The sequence below is a fragment of the Eumetopias jubatus genome, unplaced genomic scaffold (assembly GCF_037043125.1).
Source record: "Eumetopias jubatus isolate StellerSeaLion01/CBP00866 unplaced genomic scaffold, mEumJub1_p1.0 scaffold_8, whole genome shotgun sequence".
Taxonomy (NCBI): domain Eukaryota; kingdom Metazoa; phylum Chordata; class Mammalia; order Carnivora; family Otariidae; genus Eumetopias; species Eumetopias jubatus.
The window spans coordinates 104,250,599-104,268,031 of record NW_028274814.1 but is presented as its reverse complement, the minus strand read 5'-3'; the positions used below and the strand labels follow the sequence as shown (position 1 = coordinate 104,268,031).

The window sequence follows — 17,433 nt, the reverse complement described above, 5'->3', positions numbered from 1 at the left end:
TTTTATAAAGATATTTCTTAGCTACAGGATGTTAAGCGTATGTAGATACAGTTGTTCTGCTGTGGATATTTTTTGGTTTCGTCATTTGTCATTTGATTCTTTCATAGCAAATTTGATGAAACATATAATTTTTGAAAATAAAAGGTGCCTAACTATGATTATCCAGCTGTGTATAACATAAAAAGATGCCAGTATAGATGGGGGATAATAGTAAACATTAGATCATCTCCCATAAATTTAAGAAAAACTCCACACAACCTAGTCAGGAAACATTCACAATGCAAACTAAAATGAATGTACAAATTAATGCTGAAAATTATTCATGGGTTCATATGTACCAAAACCCTTCATTTCACAGGTGAAAGAACCAAAGTCCAGAGAGGCAAGGTGCAATTTGTAGAGCCTTGAACATTTGATTTGATTTGATTTTGGTAAATACTTCTCTAACACCTGCTTTGAGTTAGGCCCTAGGCCAGGTGCTGCATTATTATAAACAAATTAGCTGAATAATAAGAAAACCATCCTCTTTCCATCATACAAATCATACCTAAATGGAATCTATCATACAAATGGAAATCCTCAAAGAAATATTTTCTCTGAGATTTAACAAAGAATCCGCATTCCTAAGAATCTACTTGAATGGCATTTTTGTTTTATAAAACATAATAATTTTTAAGGAGCCCATTATGTTACCCCAAATCCCATATAAGGTGTTCTAAATTACTACTTAAATTCAGCTCCAAGAAATACATATGCAATTGTATTATCTTCCCATTCAAAAGGCTCAGCTTTCTTTTCTAAGAAAATGAGAAGTACAGAACCCAAATGATCAAGAAAATAAGCATGAGAGAGGTGAGGGATTGCTTGGGGTCCACTGACTGTGACAAAGCCTAGGTCAGTGCCTGGCTCCCTGGTGCTTCATCCAAAACCTTTATGCTATCGCCTTCTGCCCCTTGAGGAATCTAAACTGAGAAAAAAGTACATAGGTTGGTAAGGCCATTCTGCTGGAAAGAATCCCCAGGGTTTAAATAAATTCTAAATGATAGAATTTTTCCATCCCATATTTTACTTTTTCTGGCATAACTCAGCCAAGAAATATTTAAAATTGAGTAATTCTATAATTATTTAGATTAGAAGATGGATTATTCCACAGTATTCCTACTTTACATATATAAAACCCTTCTTCAAACTAATAAACATCCCCTTCCCCGAAAGTCTCAGGTCTTATTCTTGGTAGCTAGGAAGGCAAAACTGGGCCTCTCTCTGATCTATTCAAGAAGTCCAGTTTTTTATTGGCTCTGAGTCTTTGTCAGAACACTAATGGAAAGTCTCAGGTGACACCCAAACCTCATTCATACACATTTGGAAAAGACTTCCAAAGGTTTAGTTTTATTTTTAAGTTACTGTGAAGGAAGGAAGGAAGGAAGGAAGGAAGGAAGGAAGGAAGGAAGGAAGGAAGGAAGGAAGGAAGGAAGGAAGGAAGGAGAAAAGATTTAAGAAAGAGGGCAAGTATAATTGAAGAATGGAACTATGAAAATTTCTCCTGAATCTCTGTTAGAAAAAGACATGATAATCTCATCTGTACCTGTGCAAACCTAAGTGTACCCTGCACAAACATTAGGGAGGTTAAACTGTTTAGATTCTGGTCACCTGACTGGCCTCAGAGCTTGCTGAAGCTTTAATGTCTGTATGATATAACTTTAAGGTTATTGTTTGAAAGAAATCCTCTCTTCCTATTACCCATAATTCAATTCCAAGCATGAGATGTTTGGAAATTCTATCAATCCATGGTGTTATTTTCATTATATCATTGATCATATCTTACCTGATTCCATCCTTTTTTATTTCATGCCCATAAATTCGAATTTCCTCTTGGTCTGAAAAGAACAAGCTGATTGACCGGTAACAGGAATACACTGAACCACGGCACTTAGGGCTATTATGAACCTTGAAGGGGGGGGCGGGGAACAGAAAGCATAGGAACCAACAACAGATATGTAGGCCTTCACTTGATTTACCAAAGTCACAATGCCTGTCTACAGTTCTACAGCACTATTAGATCTATGACACTTTATAAAATAACAACTACATTTAGGATTTTCAAGAGAAAAAAAAGATTTAACAGAGAAATTGGACAACAAAATTAACTTTATAAAGTATAAATTAATTCAGCATATTTTTTAAATGAGCTGAACCTTTACATGTTGAGTGTCAACATTCTTTTTTTTCTTTCAAGATTTTATTTAAATTCAAGTTAGTTCACATATAGTGTATTATTATTCGTTTCGGGGTAGAATTTAGTGATTCATCAGTTGCATACAATACCCAGTGTTCATGACTTCAAGTGCCCTCCTTAATGTCCATCGCCCAATTACTCCATCCCTCCACCCACCTCCCCTCCAGTAACCCTGTTTGTTCCCTATGGTTAAGAGTCTCTTATGGTTTGCCTCCCTTTCTGTCTTTATCTTATCTTATTTTTCTTTCCCTTCCCATATGTTCATCTGTTTTGTCTCTTAAATTCCACATATGAGTGAAATCATTTGTCTTTTTCTGACTGACTTATTATTCTAAAGATACATGGTATGTACTGGAAAAAAATCAGTTCTGACAGGAAGACAGTAGAGCACCACAAAGAAACACATTTGTAGTTTTCATGTCCATGTCATGTTAGAGACTCATGAAATGGAGCTCTACACAATGCAATACTTAAAGGTTGCAAAAGGGACTAATAACCTCTCTAAAAATAAAATTGCTCTAAAAATAAAATAATACTTTAGGGAAGACAAAGATTACTTCTCAAAACTTGATGGGAGAATTAGTTTACTGGAAAGAAAGAAAGAGAGGAAGGAAGGAAGGAAAGAAGGAAGAAAGGAAGGAAGGGAGGAAGGAAGAGAGAAAGAAAGAGAGAAAAAGAAAGAAAGAAAGAAAGAAAGAAAGAAAGAAAGAAAGAAAGAAAGAAAGAACAAAGAAAACAAGAAGAGAAGGAAGAAGAATGTTAGATTCTCTTACTCTATTCCAAAATTAATATCAAAGATTCAAAAAGTAAAGAAAGTATAAATATCTGACCATATTGAGAAGAAATTTATGGAGCTAGAGAGTTTGAAGAAAAAAAATTAGTGATTGGAATATAGAAAATGTTGTAAACAAAAAATGGGATAATTGTTAACTCTATACAAATGCACAAAGAAGAGAAATAAAATCATAATAAACTATTGGGCTCAGCTCTAAATAATATTTATATGAATTCATATATATATATACAATATGTAAATGACAATAATAAACCACACATCATTTAACCTAAGATGGTGATACAACCCTGTAAAAAGGAGGGAAGGAAAGAGTGTGTGTGTGTGTGTGTGTGTGTGTGTGTGTGTGTGTGTGTGTGTGTGTGTTAGGGGCAGGAAAGGTGATATAAGAAAGATGATTCCATCTTCCAAAGCAGGAAATGATTAAGGCTTAACTTTGAAAGATAAAGAAATAATAGCATATTTTGGCATGTAATATAAAAGCCAGAAGAAACAGCTTAAAGAGCTGAAGTAATTGCTTTTGGGGAACCAGACTGTAGCTAGGCTTGGGAATGAAGGCAAGCAGGGGCTACATTTTTGCTTCAGATGCCTTAGATGAATTTTTTAAACTATGTACATGTATTATTTTTATAAAAGTAAAATTAAATTTAAAAAGAAAAAGAAAATGATCAGGCATATAAAAAGGATATATGCATAAAGACGTTGATCAATGTGTCTATTAAAATACTGAAAATATTTTTTAAAATCTAAATTTCTAAAACAGGGCGTAAGTAAATAATCTGAATATCCCATAACCTGGAACAAATACAGCTAACAAGATTTTGGTTTTTCAAGAATATTTGTCATGGAAGAAAGTTCTTGACATAATTACCAAGTGAAAATCTAAGATAGAAAATTATACATAGTATGATTTCAAGATTATAAATGTGTTTAAAATTCAGAGGGGGAAAAAAAGAGTAGAAGGAAAATATGTGAAGCCATTAGCAGTGGTAACTCCTTTTTTTTAATTTTTATTTAAATTCTAGTTAGTTAACATATGTGGTAATATTGGTTTCAGGAGTAGAATTTAGTGATTCATCACTTTCATACCACACCCAGTGCTCGCCATGACAAGTGCCCACCTTCATAGCCATCACCCATCTAGCCCATCCCCCATCCCCCTCCATCAACCCTCAGTTTGTTCTCTAACCTTAAGAGTCTATTATGGTTTGCTTCCCTCTCTCTTTTTTTCCCTTCCCATATGTTCATCTGTCTGTTTCTCAAATTCCACATATGAGTGAAATCATGTGGTATTTGTCTTTGACTTACTTTGCTTAGCATTATACTCTCTAGCTCTACCCATGTCATTGCAAATGGCAAGATTTCATTCTTTTTGATGACTGAGTAATATTGTGGAAAATTAAGGGTTTTCCAGTATGGAGGGTCCTCAAAAAGTTAAAAATAGAACTACCCTATGACCCAGCAATTGCACTACTAGGTATTTACCCAAAGGATAAAAACATACAGATTTGAAGGGACACATGCACCCTGATGTTTATAGCAGCATTATCAACAATAGCCAAAGGACGGAGAGAGCCCAAAGGTCCATCGACTGCAGTCAGTATCACAGTAGTTCTAACACTATTTTTATAGACTTCTCCGAAATTTTCAAATTTTCTACAAGAAAAGTGAACTACTTCTATAATCAGGGGAAAGATGACATTTAAAGCAAATGGATTTGTTGCCTAGAAAGAAAATTCCACCAGCCAAAACAGAGCCAAGTAGAAACAAAATTAGCTCTGGGAGCACAGTTCAGCATTGTGTGCTATTATCAAAGGATAGATTATCTAGTTGACACTTTATTCTTCAGAAGGGTGAGGCCCTGGACAAGAACATTTCAATGAGGGAGTCAGAAGGTGTTTGAGTGATAAACCCAGTGAGAGAGTGGTGGAGTAACAGACAATAAGGCACTGAAAACAGGAGACCTGTGAATACTGAAGATGCATGCCACTAACTTCCCCATCTAAAGAGACAGAGGATTTTTTTATCCTTATGCTCCACAAGTTAACTTTCAATAGACCTCATTTCCTTTCTGGGTCACAAGACTTTTGATGCTCTTAAAAAGCTTCAAGGCCTACTTTTTAAGATTTGCACCACCTAGGAGAAGAGAATTTAGGCAACTCCAATTTAAGTTAGAAGGGAAAAAGAAAACAGAGGTTCAAACAAATGATGCCTATGGAGAGTTATAGCTTTTGAAAAGGATAGCACAGCCGTTTCCTGACTCTGCTTGGAGATAGCTGGAAAGTCAGGGGAAGAGAGTGAGACAGGGAAAGAGGTCCCTGACTTTTTTTATTTCAAGTAGAGCCACTCTGCAGCTTGCATTCTGAGCTGTCTCTTAGGAATTCTTCCAAATCAAGAATTCAGTTAAACACTAACCCTCTGAGCTCAAATATATAGTATGAACCGACCTAGTAAGTAGCTGCCTGTCTCTATGTCCTCGGGCCTTGCTTCTGTGATCCGTTTCCTGAATGCCAGCCTCTGATTCACACTAAGGGGTGCCTTCAAAAAAAATTAATCCAGGGGTACATCACAATGGTAGCGTCAGGAAGGAAATGTGTATGCGCAATTTGGTTAGCACCCAAATCCACTCCCTCTTCAAAATGTTCAAATAAAATCTGAAGAATGGGGATATCAACTGGAGTTGATATTATGACATCCGTGATATAGACATTCTGCATTGTCTGTAATTCTCTCCCAGTCCAAAGCTCCATCTCAATAGAATAGACTCAATTTAGCTACGAATTGGGTCCATCCCATTAAGAACCAATCCTTCTTCCCTAGTCAGAGCCTCAAGTATTCGTGCTATGATTATTATGTATTTTCCATCATTTATCCAGTCCTTTAAAAATACAGACTTTGCCAGGAAAAAAAAATCTTTACGTTAATTATGCCCTAGGATCACCTACCCATACAGTGTAGTGAGGCTCCAAATTACCACAGTCTTTTGCAAAAATGTAAGAACAGTTTCCTGGGAAATAATAGTAAATGCCATCAAAAGTTTCAAAGTGGTACTGTCCCCATGTTTTGCAAATCCCATCTCTGCCATGGCCCATGTTTGGCACTGAAAAGAAATAGGATAAGATTTAGTAGAATCAAAGAAGTAATGCCCTGTTTCTGGCAAAGTAGGTGATTCTCATTTTCATTAAAATAAATATTTTCTTCTTTAATCGTCAATATCACAGAAAGAAATAACTAAATAAAATTATGAGCTGCTCTCAAAACTATTAAACTCTCCTAAAGGAAAACATGGTCTCCAAGTTGTTTTGAAGAAAGGTTTTATGTTAGATACTTCCTTAAATTTTGCTTCCAAAGGAAGACTGGAAGAAGAGAATAGTAAGGAAAATGATACAGTAAAAGAAGGTAATAGTGATAAAACAAACACAATGGCTCAGAAAAGAAAGAAATGTTACCACTGAGCGCCCTAAAAATTTGCATAAGCAGCACTAGAGTGTTCCAGACTCAGCAATTCTTTCAAAAATATCTTAAGAGTGTCCACAGAGAAAAATAACCACTGGCAAAAGAAAGATCATGTTTATGTCTGAGAGCTCGGGATGGAGAGCATTAGTCATCCGAAGTATGCTGGAATTTAGGAATTCATAGCGTTAAACTGGCCAAATTTCAAGCAATAGTCATCTTAAATCGTACAACTTCATCTCCTATTGTCTTCATGACTACCTCCCTTCTTCCTTTTGCGGATAACCCTCTATTCTATTTTGATTTTCTAGACCCTTCCCTTTAGAATAATATGGAAATCAATGACCTTTACTGAACACGCAATGTAAAACATTTTAATGAATGCTACAGGGAGCACAGAGATAAGGCACAAACATTGTCTTTTCTTTGTAATTTTACCTAAATTTTTTAGCCTTGACCAACGTTGCCCTTTTCAGGAAAAAACAGAGTGACTCTTTAGTCGATCTTCTCTGACAGTGAGCCCTACCGCCATTGCAGATTTTCACAGAATCTTGTATTTTCCTTTATAGCATGTGGTACAAGTATAACTAATGTATATCCCTTGTGCATTTGTCCCTTCCTCTAGACTGTAACCTCCCAGAGGGCAGAAATATGTCCATATTATTCACTATTGTATCCCCAGTGCCAGGCCTGGGATTTAGTAGATATTCCATAAATACTTATTAAACAAATTAATATTTATCCTTATTGATGTAGGAGCCTATCCTAGGCACTGTGGATAAAAATATTTTTAAAGGGCCCTCTGCCTTTTAAGAGCTCTCAAAACTGTTTCTATTTTATGTACAGAATGTCTAATTAATTCAAAGTCAAAAAGAATGAGTGGCTCCAAATAGCAAATCTAATTTATAAAACAAAAACAGAAATGAATAAGAACTTGGGTTTAATGGTCTGATGTTGTCCATCCAGGAAGTGGAAAAAAACACTTGAGGGAGTAGTGGAGATCAGTGAGAAGGGAAAGTGGACTTGTACATTTTCTTTTACATTGTTTCTAAATTATAGGAATGAATTACAGACACTGGAGTTAATACACAATATGATTACCCCAACTCCCAGGGCATGAACACTGATATAGCCAATTACAGCTTAAAGTTCTCCTTGACTTATAATTTCTCTCAAGTATCCCTGAAACTTACCAATCTGGCACCGTGTCCCAAGTGCCTGAAATATTTGACAGTCACATGTACCGGTCTTAGAACAGAAAGCTCCGTTAAGGCATTCATGAGGACAAGAACCTGAAGGACAAAAAAGATAAGTTATCTTCTGGTGGGCATCAGTTCTTGTAAACATAACATGTCAAGATTTAGCTTGGACTAACCATAACCATTATTAATTCAAACAGAACCCTGGGCTTCTTGCCTTGATGAGCTAAAGAATTAAGCTCGTCAAGTCTCTATCTAGTTCATTTCATTATGTGTGCTGTGAAACAAGAAAGACAGGCTTTCACATCTCAAACTACCCTGAGAGCAAAGGTTAGCTTCCTTCAAGCAATTGAAAGGTCAAGTTCCCATGTAAGGAATCCCTGTCCCAGATGATGAGAACCAGAAATGCACAAGCTGCAGAAGATTCCGTTGATGGAGTTTGGCCCCAGCTGCACGTCCAAAGGGTTCCATCTCCAGGAAGAAGCATTGTATTAAAGAATAGTGTCCATCATTAGCTCGAGGAATCAGGCAAAGTATAAAAAAACCCAAAAGGAAACTCTCATTTTTGAAGAGAAGAATTAAACATTTCACTCAAAGTATGTGTGTTAATTAATCTTCAGGCTCAGTTACAAATAATACACTCTTTCTGACCCATACTTAATTTTAATGGGGTCTAAACCAAAGTCATGGCTGGCCATCACCAAAAATATTTTTTGTGGAAAGAAACATTGTCCCAAAAGATTCTGTTGAAAAGAGAAAGCAAGAAACTATGAGCTCCTGAGTGAGTTTTGAAAATGCAAATGAATCACAGTGAAAATTTTTCCTCTAATAAGGAGAGAGGACAAAGAGCACTTGGCAAATTTCAAGCAGGAAGAATTTAAGTAACACATCAAGAGAATAAGAGCACATCTCTGGGTCACCATAAAGTAGTATCTCTCTGTAATATGCTAAGGTCCTGGGAGGTAGTTAACTAAGTGCGATGATTTAACCACAATTCTGCCCAAGTCGAGAATCAGAAAACCCTATTGTCCTTCTACCTTTAAGATCCATTGAGCTAAAATACCTCTCTACATTTAAAGACCTACAGCTCCCTAAGTACATCTTAACTGAGGAAAAATGAGCTGTTTCAATTATGATTATCAATACAGGTAAAAACTTACATTTTTCACAAATTTAAACGCAGTTTTTTCCCCTTTAAATCTTATCTTAGATCACAATCTTACATTTTTATAATAAATAAATATCTAATAAATAAATAAATATCTAAACACCTAAACAAACACATGTATCTCCTTCAAAAATTTATTTATAGCCCTGTTTATTCTCCTGAAAACAAGTTATCAAGCCAAAACTAGCCAAGAATTGCTGTTATTTTAAGTAAAATGAAAAATCTGAATTAAAGTTTAAACTCTCATCAGCATTCTGCTTAATGAACATGGGAAATGGGTAAGCAAAAATAAGGATGCCGAGGAATCAAGGAGCCAGTTAATGACTCAGAAAAAAACTTGTCTGATACCCAGTGAGAGTTCTTCCTGATCACGTAATCATCAGCCTAGTCTAATTGTTTAACCCTGCTTATTTCCAAACGTAATTCAAATTTCTACATGAAGTGAACTTAACTATTACTATTATTACCACCCTGGCTCAGTTTCCTCCTTGCATTAAATGGCAATAGTTAATTCAATATATCCCTCAAAGGGGACTTTGAAGAAAGCCAATACAAAAGCGAAGGTGTGACACCGACCTTTTATTTTGCTCTCACCCCAGTTAATAGCTTCATGGAAGAAATATCTTGGAGACGTTGCTTCCAACTTTGAAAGACAGAAATAAGAATTCAAGACAGTTAAATTACTTAATTCAAGCCCCACATGCACATCAGGAAGTCTGGGAAATTGTTACAGATACAGAAATTATAAAGTGCTGACTCTATTTCATTCGCTTCTGGAGACAATCTCAATGTGGCTCCCAGAGGAGCCCTTTGTGGTTAGAGGACTTGACCTCCAGGTTTGGTTTTGCCTCTTACCCGACTTTGACGAGTCTTTATCCTCTCTGAGCTCATTCTTCTCCTGCCTTTCTGTCCTCCTTGAAGAAGAACGTGGGTGGGGTCTAATCTTTGCATTACCTGACTGCTTTGCCTCCCGAAGAAGCTCTACTCTGGTATTTCCAAGCGCAGATGGGTCTGGAGAAAATGCATGGGGCTGATGGACCAACAGTCAGGGACGTCCACACTGCCTATGGAGGCATCTATGAGGATACCATCCACAGAAGCTTCTGCTGCTGCAGTGTGAGTGTGTCCCCTTCAGTCTCCAAAGAACTGACACTTTGAAGTTCATAGAACATTCAAATATATCTTTTTATAGACTCCCCACTTCTTCAGGGTAATGGTTAAGAGTATGAATTATGGAATCGGACAGACCTGGATGAGAGTCCTGATTCTTCCAGTCCATACTCTTAGGCAAGTTTCCTAACCTCTTAAACAATAAAAACGACAAAATTTCCTAACCTCTTAGTGCCTTCTTTCTCTTGTCTGTAAAATGGGAATGATGGTATCTACTTAATCGTGCAGTTATGAAAATAAATTAAAATGATGTATGTAAAAATTCCAGCATAGTGCCTCACACATGAAGAATTAGCAATAAAGAGATTTATATTAATCTAAGCAACCCCAATAAACCTCAAGATTTCTGGAGGTCAATATAGCTTAGTAGCAAATAATTGTGGATTACTAAACCTAATCGATTAAGGATTTTGATTCAAACTCATTGACTATTTAGGGTATGGTCTGAAGCAATGCCCTTTCAAATAGCATTTCTATGTTCACCAGAAGAACACACACTCCCAAAATCTGCCACATAATTGTCAAATTGAGTACCAGGTGTTGTTAGAAAAACTGGAAAGGGTGAAGGACAAGAAGAAAGGGGCGATAGGGAATGTGACTTCAGGTACAAAGTCCTACCTCAATGGATCCTGGTCTCCTTCCCACACAGAGTTTTATTTTGGCATTTCCCAATGAAGTACTTTTTCTTTTAATAGCCAAAGTTGCCCCATGTCAAAGAAGAGCACTCCCACACTCTCTCTCAACTTCAACACTCCTTTCTAAACTCCTTGCTCAACACTATGCCTCCAGGTTCACTGTTTCCTGTTCTCATTCCTCCCAGGTTTCATCCGCACTGCTCGATCTCCCCTTTCTGCCTCTGCCACCATCTTCAAATTAAGTTAAACTCACAACAGTCTCTGACTTTGATTCCCCCAAAACAGCAAATCTTATCCTGTCTGCAGCCATCTTGTTTCCAACTGCCTACCTCTAGCACAGCCACCAATATTCCTGGGCACCAAAATCTGACTTCAGCTCCAGCAAATTATCTGTGATGCTCACTAAAATTGTATAGAGGCTTCAACTCTGCTTCATACAGGCTTATAACCTTGAACAAATTATTTAACCTGCATAACCTAAGTTTCCCAATCTATAAAACGGAATAAAAGTAGAATTGTATTCAGTGAAATGGGGTAAGTGAAGCCCCAAGAGTAGAGCCAGGCACAAGGGTTGTAAATATGTTACCTATTTTTATTATTGGGCAAAAACTGAATACATCAGACAAGAATAGACCAAGGCTAGAATATATCAATTTTTTTGGCTCCATATCCTCTCACCCAACTCAGGCTACACCTCCACGGAAATGACAAGTGCTCAACACACCAGCCTTCTGGCCACAGAAGCATCCTAGTTGCCTCAGCATCCTAATGACCACATGTTCCGGGGATCATTCAACATTTCACCAATGCTAAGACAAGACCCACACATAGCTTTTACTTTTTTAACCAACCTGAACTCAGAATGGCATCTTACATTTATAATTGGGAGCACTTTTATTTTTGAGTCCTATAAATAATGGCAAATAATTGATGGCATCTTAGATTCCATGAACAAGTTACACAGAAATGACTTCTTTTCCGGCCTACCCTCGCGAAGCATTAAGTATCTAGACAATAAGCACCGCTATTCATTTTATGTCTCTAGCATGGTCTCTTGAATGTCACCAACAAATACCAACTGAACTGAATTTAGGCATTATTCAAATAGGAATGATCTGCCTGCCAAGCCTGTTTAGAACCATGACTATAAAAGATTCTGTTGAATCTCCCTCTACATTCTCTCAGCCCACCTGCATCTGGGTTTCTGTGCACATCAAGACCCTTCAACTTCACGCACTGGCTTCTTTCTGTCTCTGCCTCAGTGCAGAATCCAAGCAGGAGAGACCACAGAAAATGCCTTCATGGGGATAGAAGGCCCCCCAGAGGCCACCCTCAGCCAATGAGAGACGGGAATCAGTAGATAAGTACCCCAACTTCCCCCCATCCCTTGGAGAAACAATTCTACAACTCATTCTACATGGCTCCTCAGGGGGACCCCACCAAGCTTAAGCCCCAGGAGCCCCTCCTTAACATACTCTATAAGATTCACTCCCCTCCTGATATCACTTTTCTCTCTTCCCCCCTTGTGCACTTCCCCCACATAAATTGGCTGCACCTAAGTCTGTCTCAGCACCTGCTTTCAGGAGACAAATTTTGAAATGTAACACAAATGCAAAAGAATTCCAGGCAGCAGGTGCATACATTCACAACCGATAAAAGATGCCAGCCAATTCTTCCTCCTTGCTGCTAACGTCTCCACAGGACGGTGAGGAGCACAGAGAACCATCTTTGGATGAGAAATCATTGTGGCACACAAATACACCACTGACAGGAGTCCGTGTCTCCCCTTTCCTGGCTCATTGTTCATCTCATTGCCAACATATTTCTGAATCCTTACTTGCACGGATAATCTACCCATCAATGCTCCGTCTTCCTAGAGCAGGAGTTGTGAGTCAGTGGACAAGAATTACCTTACAACAGATGAAATTCCAATCCTAAACAGTGCAACGCATGATTATGACCTCACTGTCCTTCTTTTTCAGCGTTTCTTCTTCTTCTTTTTTTTAATGGGTTACTTCTTTTTTTTTTAAGATTTTTATTTATTTATTGAGAGAGATAATGATAGAGAGCATGAGAGGCGGGAGAGACAGAGTGAGAAGCAGACTCCCCGCTGAGAAGGGAGCCCGATGTGGGACTCGATTCCGGGACTCCAGGATCATGACCTGAGCCAAAGGCAGTCGCTTAAACAACTGAGCCACCCAGGTGCCCTCAGCATTTCTTCTTTTTAAAACCTGTTCAGATGTTACATAATGTTGATGCATTCTCTCGCTGCAGGACATAGAAGAGCAGGTATAGGTGGCTGCTCTTCATTCTCTCTAAAAGGGAAGTCAGGACAAGGTAAGTGTGTTCCTTATTTACTAACCAAAGGTAACTCCTCTGGGGTAAATTAGACAAACTCTAGAAATATCTAAATGGACAACAGTATAACCCCGTCCAGAGGTCACTTTATATGACAACTTTGGGGTGTATTTCACAGATTTTTGACACTGGTGGGTTCATCAAAATGCAGTTTTTTCAAAATTGGATTTTCTACTGAGTCATGCTGATGTCTTTTTGTGGTTAACATGGTCAACTGACAAACATAGTTAAATTTCTCAGAGAAAAGCCATTTTAACCACTTCACATGATACATAAGTACTTAAGTACACAAAACACTCTTTTTAAGGAAAAAAAAAAAGTGTTTCCATTCCAATCTTTTGTCCATTTAAGTACCAAAAAAAAAAAGATTTCTATTTTGAATAAGAATAAATTAGTTCTGTCCTCTAAATTGTCAAATCCATCTTCAGTTCTCTTTAACACCAAAAAATATAAAAATTCAGGCATTTACCAGAAAATACTAGAAGAATTGATTGCAATTCAGGATTTGACAAAGGCCTCCTTGAATACATAAGCCGTTTGCTTTATAAATACCCAAATCACATTACTTTCCCATACATGCCTTTAAGTTAGGATGCTCTATTTTCCCAGCTATCTTTTACAGAGAAATATTTTTTTAACCCACCTCTTTGGACATTCCAATCAGAGTTTAAAAATATTGCAATTATCTTATCCAACATCCCTTATATAAGGGGACCTGGGCAAAAGGGCCTTCTCAGATTCAGGGCTACACGTCTCTCCAAAAATAAAGGTTACCTCTCCAGAAGTGTCTGTCATTGAGATTTGTCAGACACTATCGAAGCTGTCTATCAGAACACCAGGTCACCTCTAATGTCCTTTTCCAACACGTATACCTTTCTCTGCCCCTGCTTACTTGTGTTTGTTCGACTGTCATTGCTCTGATCGTGCACTTCATTTTTAAACCAATTAAAAATTTCTGGCAAGTAGATGAGATTATATCTCCCACACGTGCTGTGAGCCTATCGGTAGGTAACTGAGGTGAACAGCAAAAAACCACTTGAGCGAACAAGTCAATGTGAACTAAGCATGAATTTGAGGGTTACAGAAAAGCAGTAGAGAAGTTACTCTGCCTCTTCTCTGTCCTGTCTTGTTTTTAGCATTTTATTCCCCTTCACAAAGGTCTCATTGTTGAAGTGACAGCAGAGTCCCAAAGCAGAGTGGATTATTTCTCTGCCTGTCTCCATCGGACGCATAACCTACCTGTGCTGCTAAAAGAGCTCTTTTCTGTCGATTTTCATTAAACCCGTTTCTGGAAGAAAACAAAAAGAACTTGTATAGTCAAAGGCCCCTAGGCAACCTGAACAAGCCTTTCCCAGGAGAGAGCTGATGTTTTCCTCCTGATTTCCATCACTTTATCAAAGAGGTCTTTCTTGGTTTAACATTTAAAAGGTCCCCCTCCCCTCTTGGAGGGGTTAGATTTGGGTGGTGGTGCTGTCTCATTTTACAAAATTCAGGAGTGTCCCGGGGTTCTCTCCAATCTCTGATGTGAACTGAATTTTCGGAAGGAATTTCAAGATAGAGAAATAAACAAAATCATGTAATATTGTGGCACTGACACACACGATATTTTCTCCATATGACTTCATAAAACTGGTCAGGTAAGTATTCACCAAGAGCGCATTCACTTTTTCCAAACATAATATTTCTCTCCCTTTCCGTGTCATAAAGCACAGATTAATGTTACTGTGAATAAGGACATCAAATTGTGATCTCTCAAAATCAAATGATGAATAGAATTCCTCTTTTCATTAAGCAGATCGGTTTAGTACGAAAATGATTTTCATTAGTTAGTGCTAGAACAATTTTATTGTTTTTATCACTAAATATTTCTTTACTCCATGTTAAGATATAGCACATCTATAATCAATGATGTATGTTAATAATAACAGCAGAAAAGGGGAAATTACCCAACATAACCTCTTTATAAACCACTGAAGTGAAAGTAATATTTCTTTAGTATCTATAGTCATTGGACACCACTAAGAACTCATAATTAAAATGAAAAGAAAGAACTTTCTTCATAAAGAAGGAAATGAATGGCTGATATTTTTAATTTGTAGAACTGTTTTTAAAGAACCCATCTCATGCCCTTACTTTATAAAATATCTAATTTATTTTTTTCAAAAGCAGATACATTTATCCTCTGAGCTATGCTCATTCCCACTAGCCTTATGTTTTAGAGGACAGAAAGAATGAGAAATACTCACTTTGATACTTTTGTCAAGATGGATGATGCACAAATATATCCTGCCAGAGATAAATATACACAGATAAGAATGGGAAAAAAATTATCCAAATATCTTGGTCCCATGTTCTGGTTATTAAACAGATCATTTTAACCTAAATTCTAAAACTTAGACTGAGTTTTGCTGTGAGTTAGTTTGCGTTTTCTAGTGGATTTTGAGCAGCCAATTCCCTGTGAGATATTAGTGGGACTGTTAATCTGGATAGAAGGAACAGTGTACCTAGATTCATAGAGACATAATACCATGGAAGGATTAGAGTCAGAGATCCGAGTTTTAGTCTTTGTCCTGCCACTTAGCAAATGCCAAGCTTAAGCAAGCTAGCAAACACATCAAAAAAAAATGATGGTATTGGACAAATGCATCTTGAAAGTCCCCTCCAGCTCTCAATACTCTATGACATTTTCTCCTTGGAATTTCAATCACTACAAGGATTGGAAGATAGGGTCCATGACCTCGCTAGTCTTACATTTCAGTAATTTCTCCCACTTCCCCTACAAGCTCCAAAATATACAGCTCTTTTCAGGGATTAAATTTTACCAAGTAAATGTAAATAAATGCTTTCCTCATGAGAATATTTTATAAACATTAACTTAGAAATAGAATTGCCATAAAAATAATTGAAAATAATTCGTGGCCCTAAATGATAAAGTCCTTCTTACAAACAACTTTTTACCATTCTTTGGGTTGACGGCATGAAGAAAGTTTAAGTACTCAATTTCTCTTAATTTATTATAAAATTCAAATGTTTAAGTTATACAGAAAAATATTTTAAATCATCTTTTAGAAAAGAAAAAAATAGAATCAGAATTTCTTCCAGTATAGTTGCCTATCATGATAAAAGCCTAATTTTAATATTTGAAGAAAAGACTCAAAAAATTAAAACCAAAGTCCCAAATTATCTACATTACTAAGAATTTTCAAAAAGGTGGTCCGGGTGTCGTCTAGTATATATCCATTCTAATGACTCCAAAGTGCTGTTCCCATCAGTTGCAGGAGAGACTAAAGCACAATAAAATAAGGTAAAAATTTCATATAAGTTCTTACCTTGTAATGAAAACAGTATATGAAGCAAGAATAGTCTCCGAGGTATCATTAAATTGAGTTTCCTCACAATGTTCATTTCAGTGGAGCCTTTCTCCCTGAAATGCAACCAAATTGTTGGTCTTTACTATTATGGCATCTTAGAACTATGCGTATGTGTAGAGTGCTCAAATTCTTATAAATATAACTTTGTAATAAGGTAATTCAAAAAGAAATTCCAGTCTTTCTAACTACCTACAGCATCTGAAGCTTTAGAGCTTGCCAGCAAGCCTTTGGCTGAGTGTCTCATTAGTGATGCGTGGCCGCTGCTTACCTAAGCCCGTATTAGTTACACCCTACCCCACTCCTGCACATCACACACCTTTTTAGGCTATATTAGCCCTTTACAACTTCTAGAGACAGCAGCACCAAAAATACAAAAAGCCTGTTGTTATCTCCTGATGTCTCAGAAGATAACCAGTATTCCTAATTGTTGGTCTATTATCTGTGTTTTATTTTAAAATAATTACCTGTCCTTTGAAAAAAAGGTGAAATAAAATCCTATCAATCATTTTTCAAATGTCTAGATGTTCTCGTAACTTTTTCTTTAGAAATTAAAAGTAAACTAAAATTATTTTATGCATATATTTTCAACTCAAGTCCCATTACAATGTAGTTTATGTTGACATATTCCTGTGCCCACACATCCTCCTGTTAAACATTCTGCCACACAAGTAGTAAATAACACAAGAAGATGATATTCTAATATCTGACTTTACAAAGAAATTAAAGTAACTCACACAGCCCTGAAGACCCTCCCTTCACACCCCAATTTTTCCATCCACTATGATGGGTACCTAATGAGACAACAAAGGAGGACTTCTTATTCCAGCAGGAAGCATACTCTTCTCTGGAAGTGATGGACTGACTACCTGGATGGGAATCACAGAACAGCTCTAATATTTCATAATGAACCTTACAGAGATGATCTGAGCCCCATAAATGAGTGAAAGCCATGCTTATACAAGGGGAGCACATTCCTTATAGCGGATTCCATCCATTACCTGCACTATTATAATGCTCGTTTACCGGATGGGGACACAGTAGTAAAGAATG

General features: G+C 37.1%; 1 protein-coding gene across 3 annotated transcripts in view; it reads right to left on the bottom strand.

Moving 5' to 3' along the window:
* Window positions 1-16,429, bottom strand: part of OTOGL (otogelin like) — a 128,157-nt gene extending 111,728 nt beyond the window's left edge. For 2 of the 3 annotated variants that reach the window (XM_028105500.2, XM_028105502.2), the window contains exons 1-7: window positions 16,342-16,417; window positions 15,259-15,298; window positions 14,252-14,300; window positions 9,426-9,492; window positions 7,676-7,774; window positions 5,975-6,129; window positions 1,826-1,947 (exon numbers count right to left, since the gene is read on the bottom strand). In XM_028105500.2, coding sequence (XP_027961301.2) covers window positions 1,826-1,947; window positions 5,975-6,129; window positions 7,676-7,774; window positions 9,426-9,492; window positions 14,252-14,300; window positions 15,259-15,298; window positions 16,342-16,417 — 608 coding nt within the window. Of the gene's footprint in view, window positions 1-1,825; window positions 1,948-5,974; window positions 6,130-7,675; window positions 7,775-9,425; window positions 9,493-14,251; window positions 14,301-15,258; window positions 15,299-16,341 lie in introns of all 3 variants that reach the window. The other variant, XM_088025646.1, reaches the window with a different exon arrangement.
* Window positions 16,430-17,433: the final 1,004 nt, after the last annotated feature.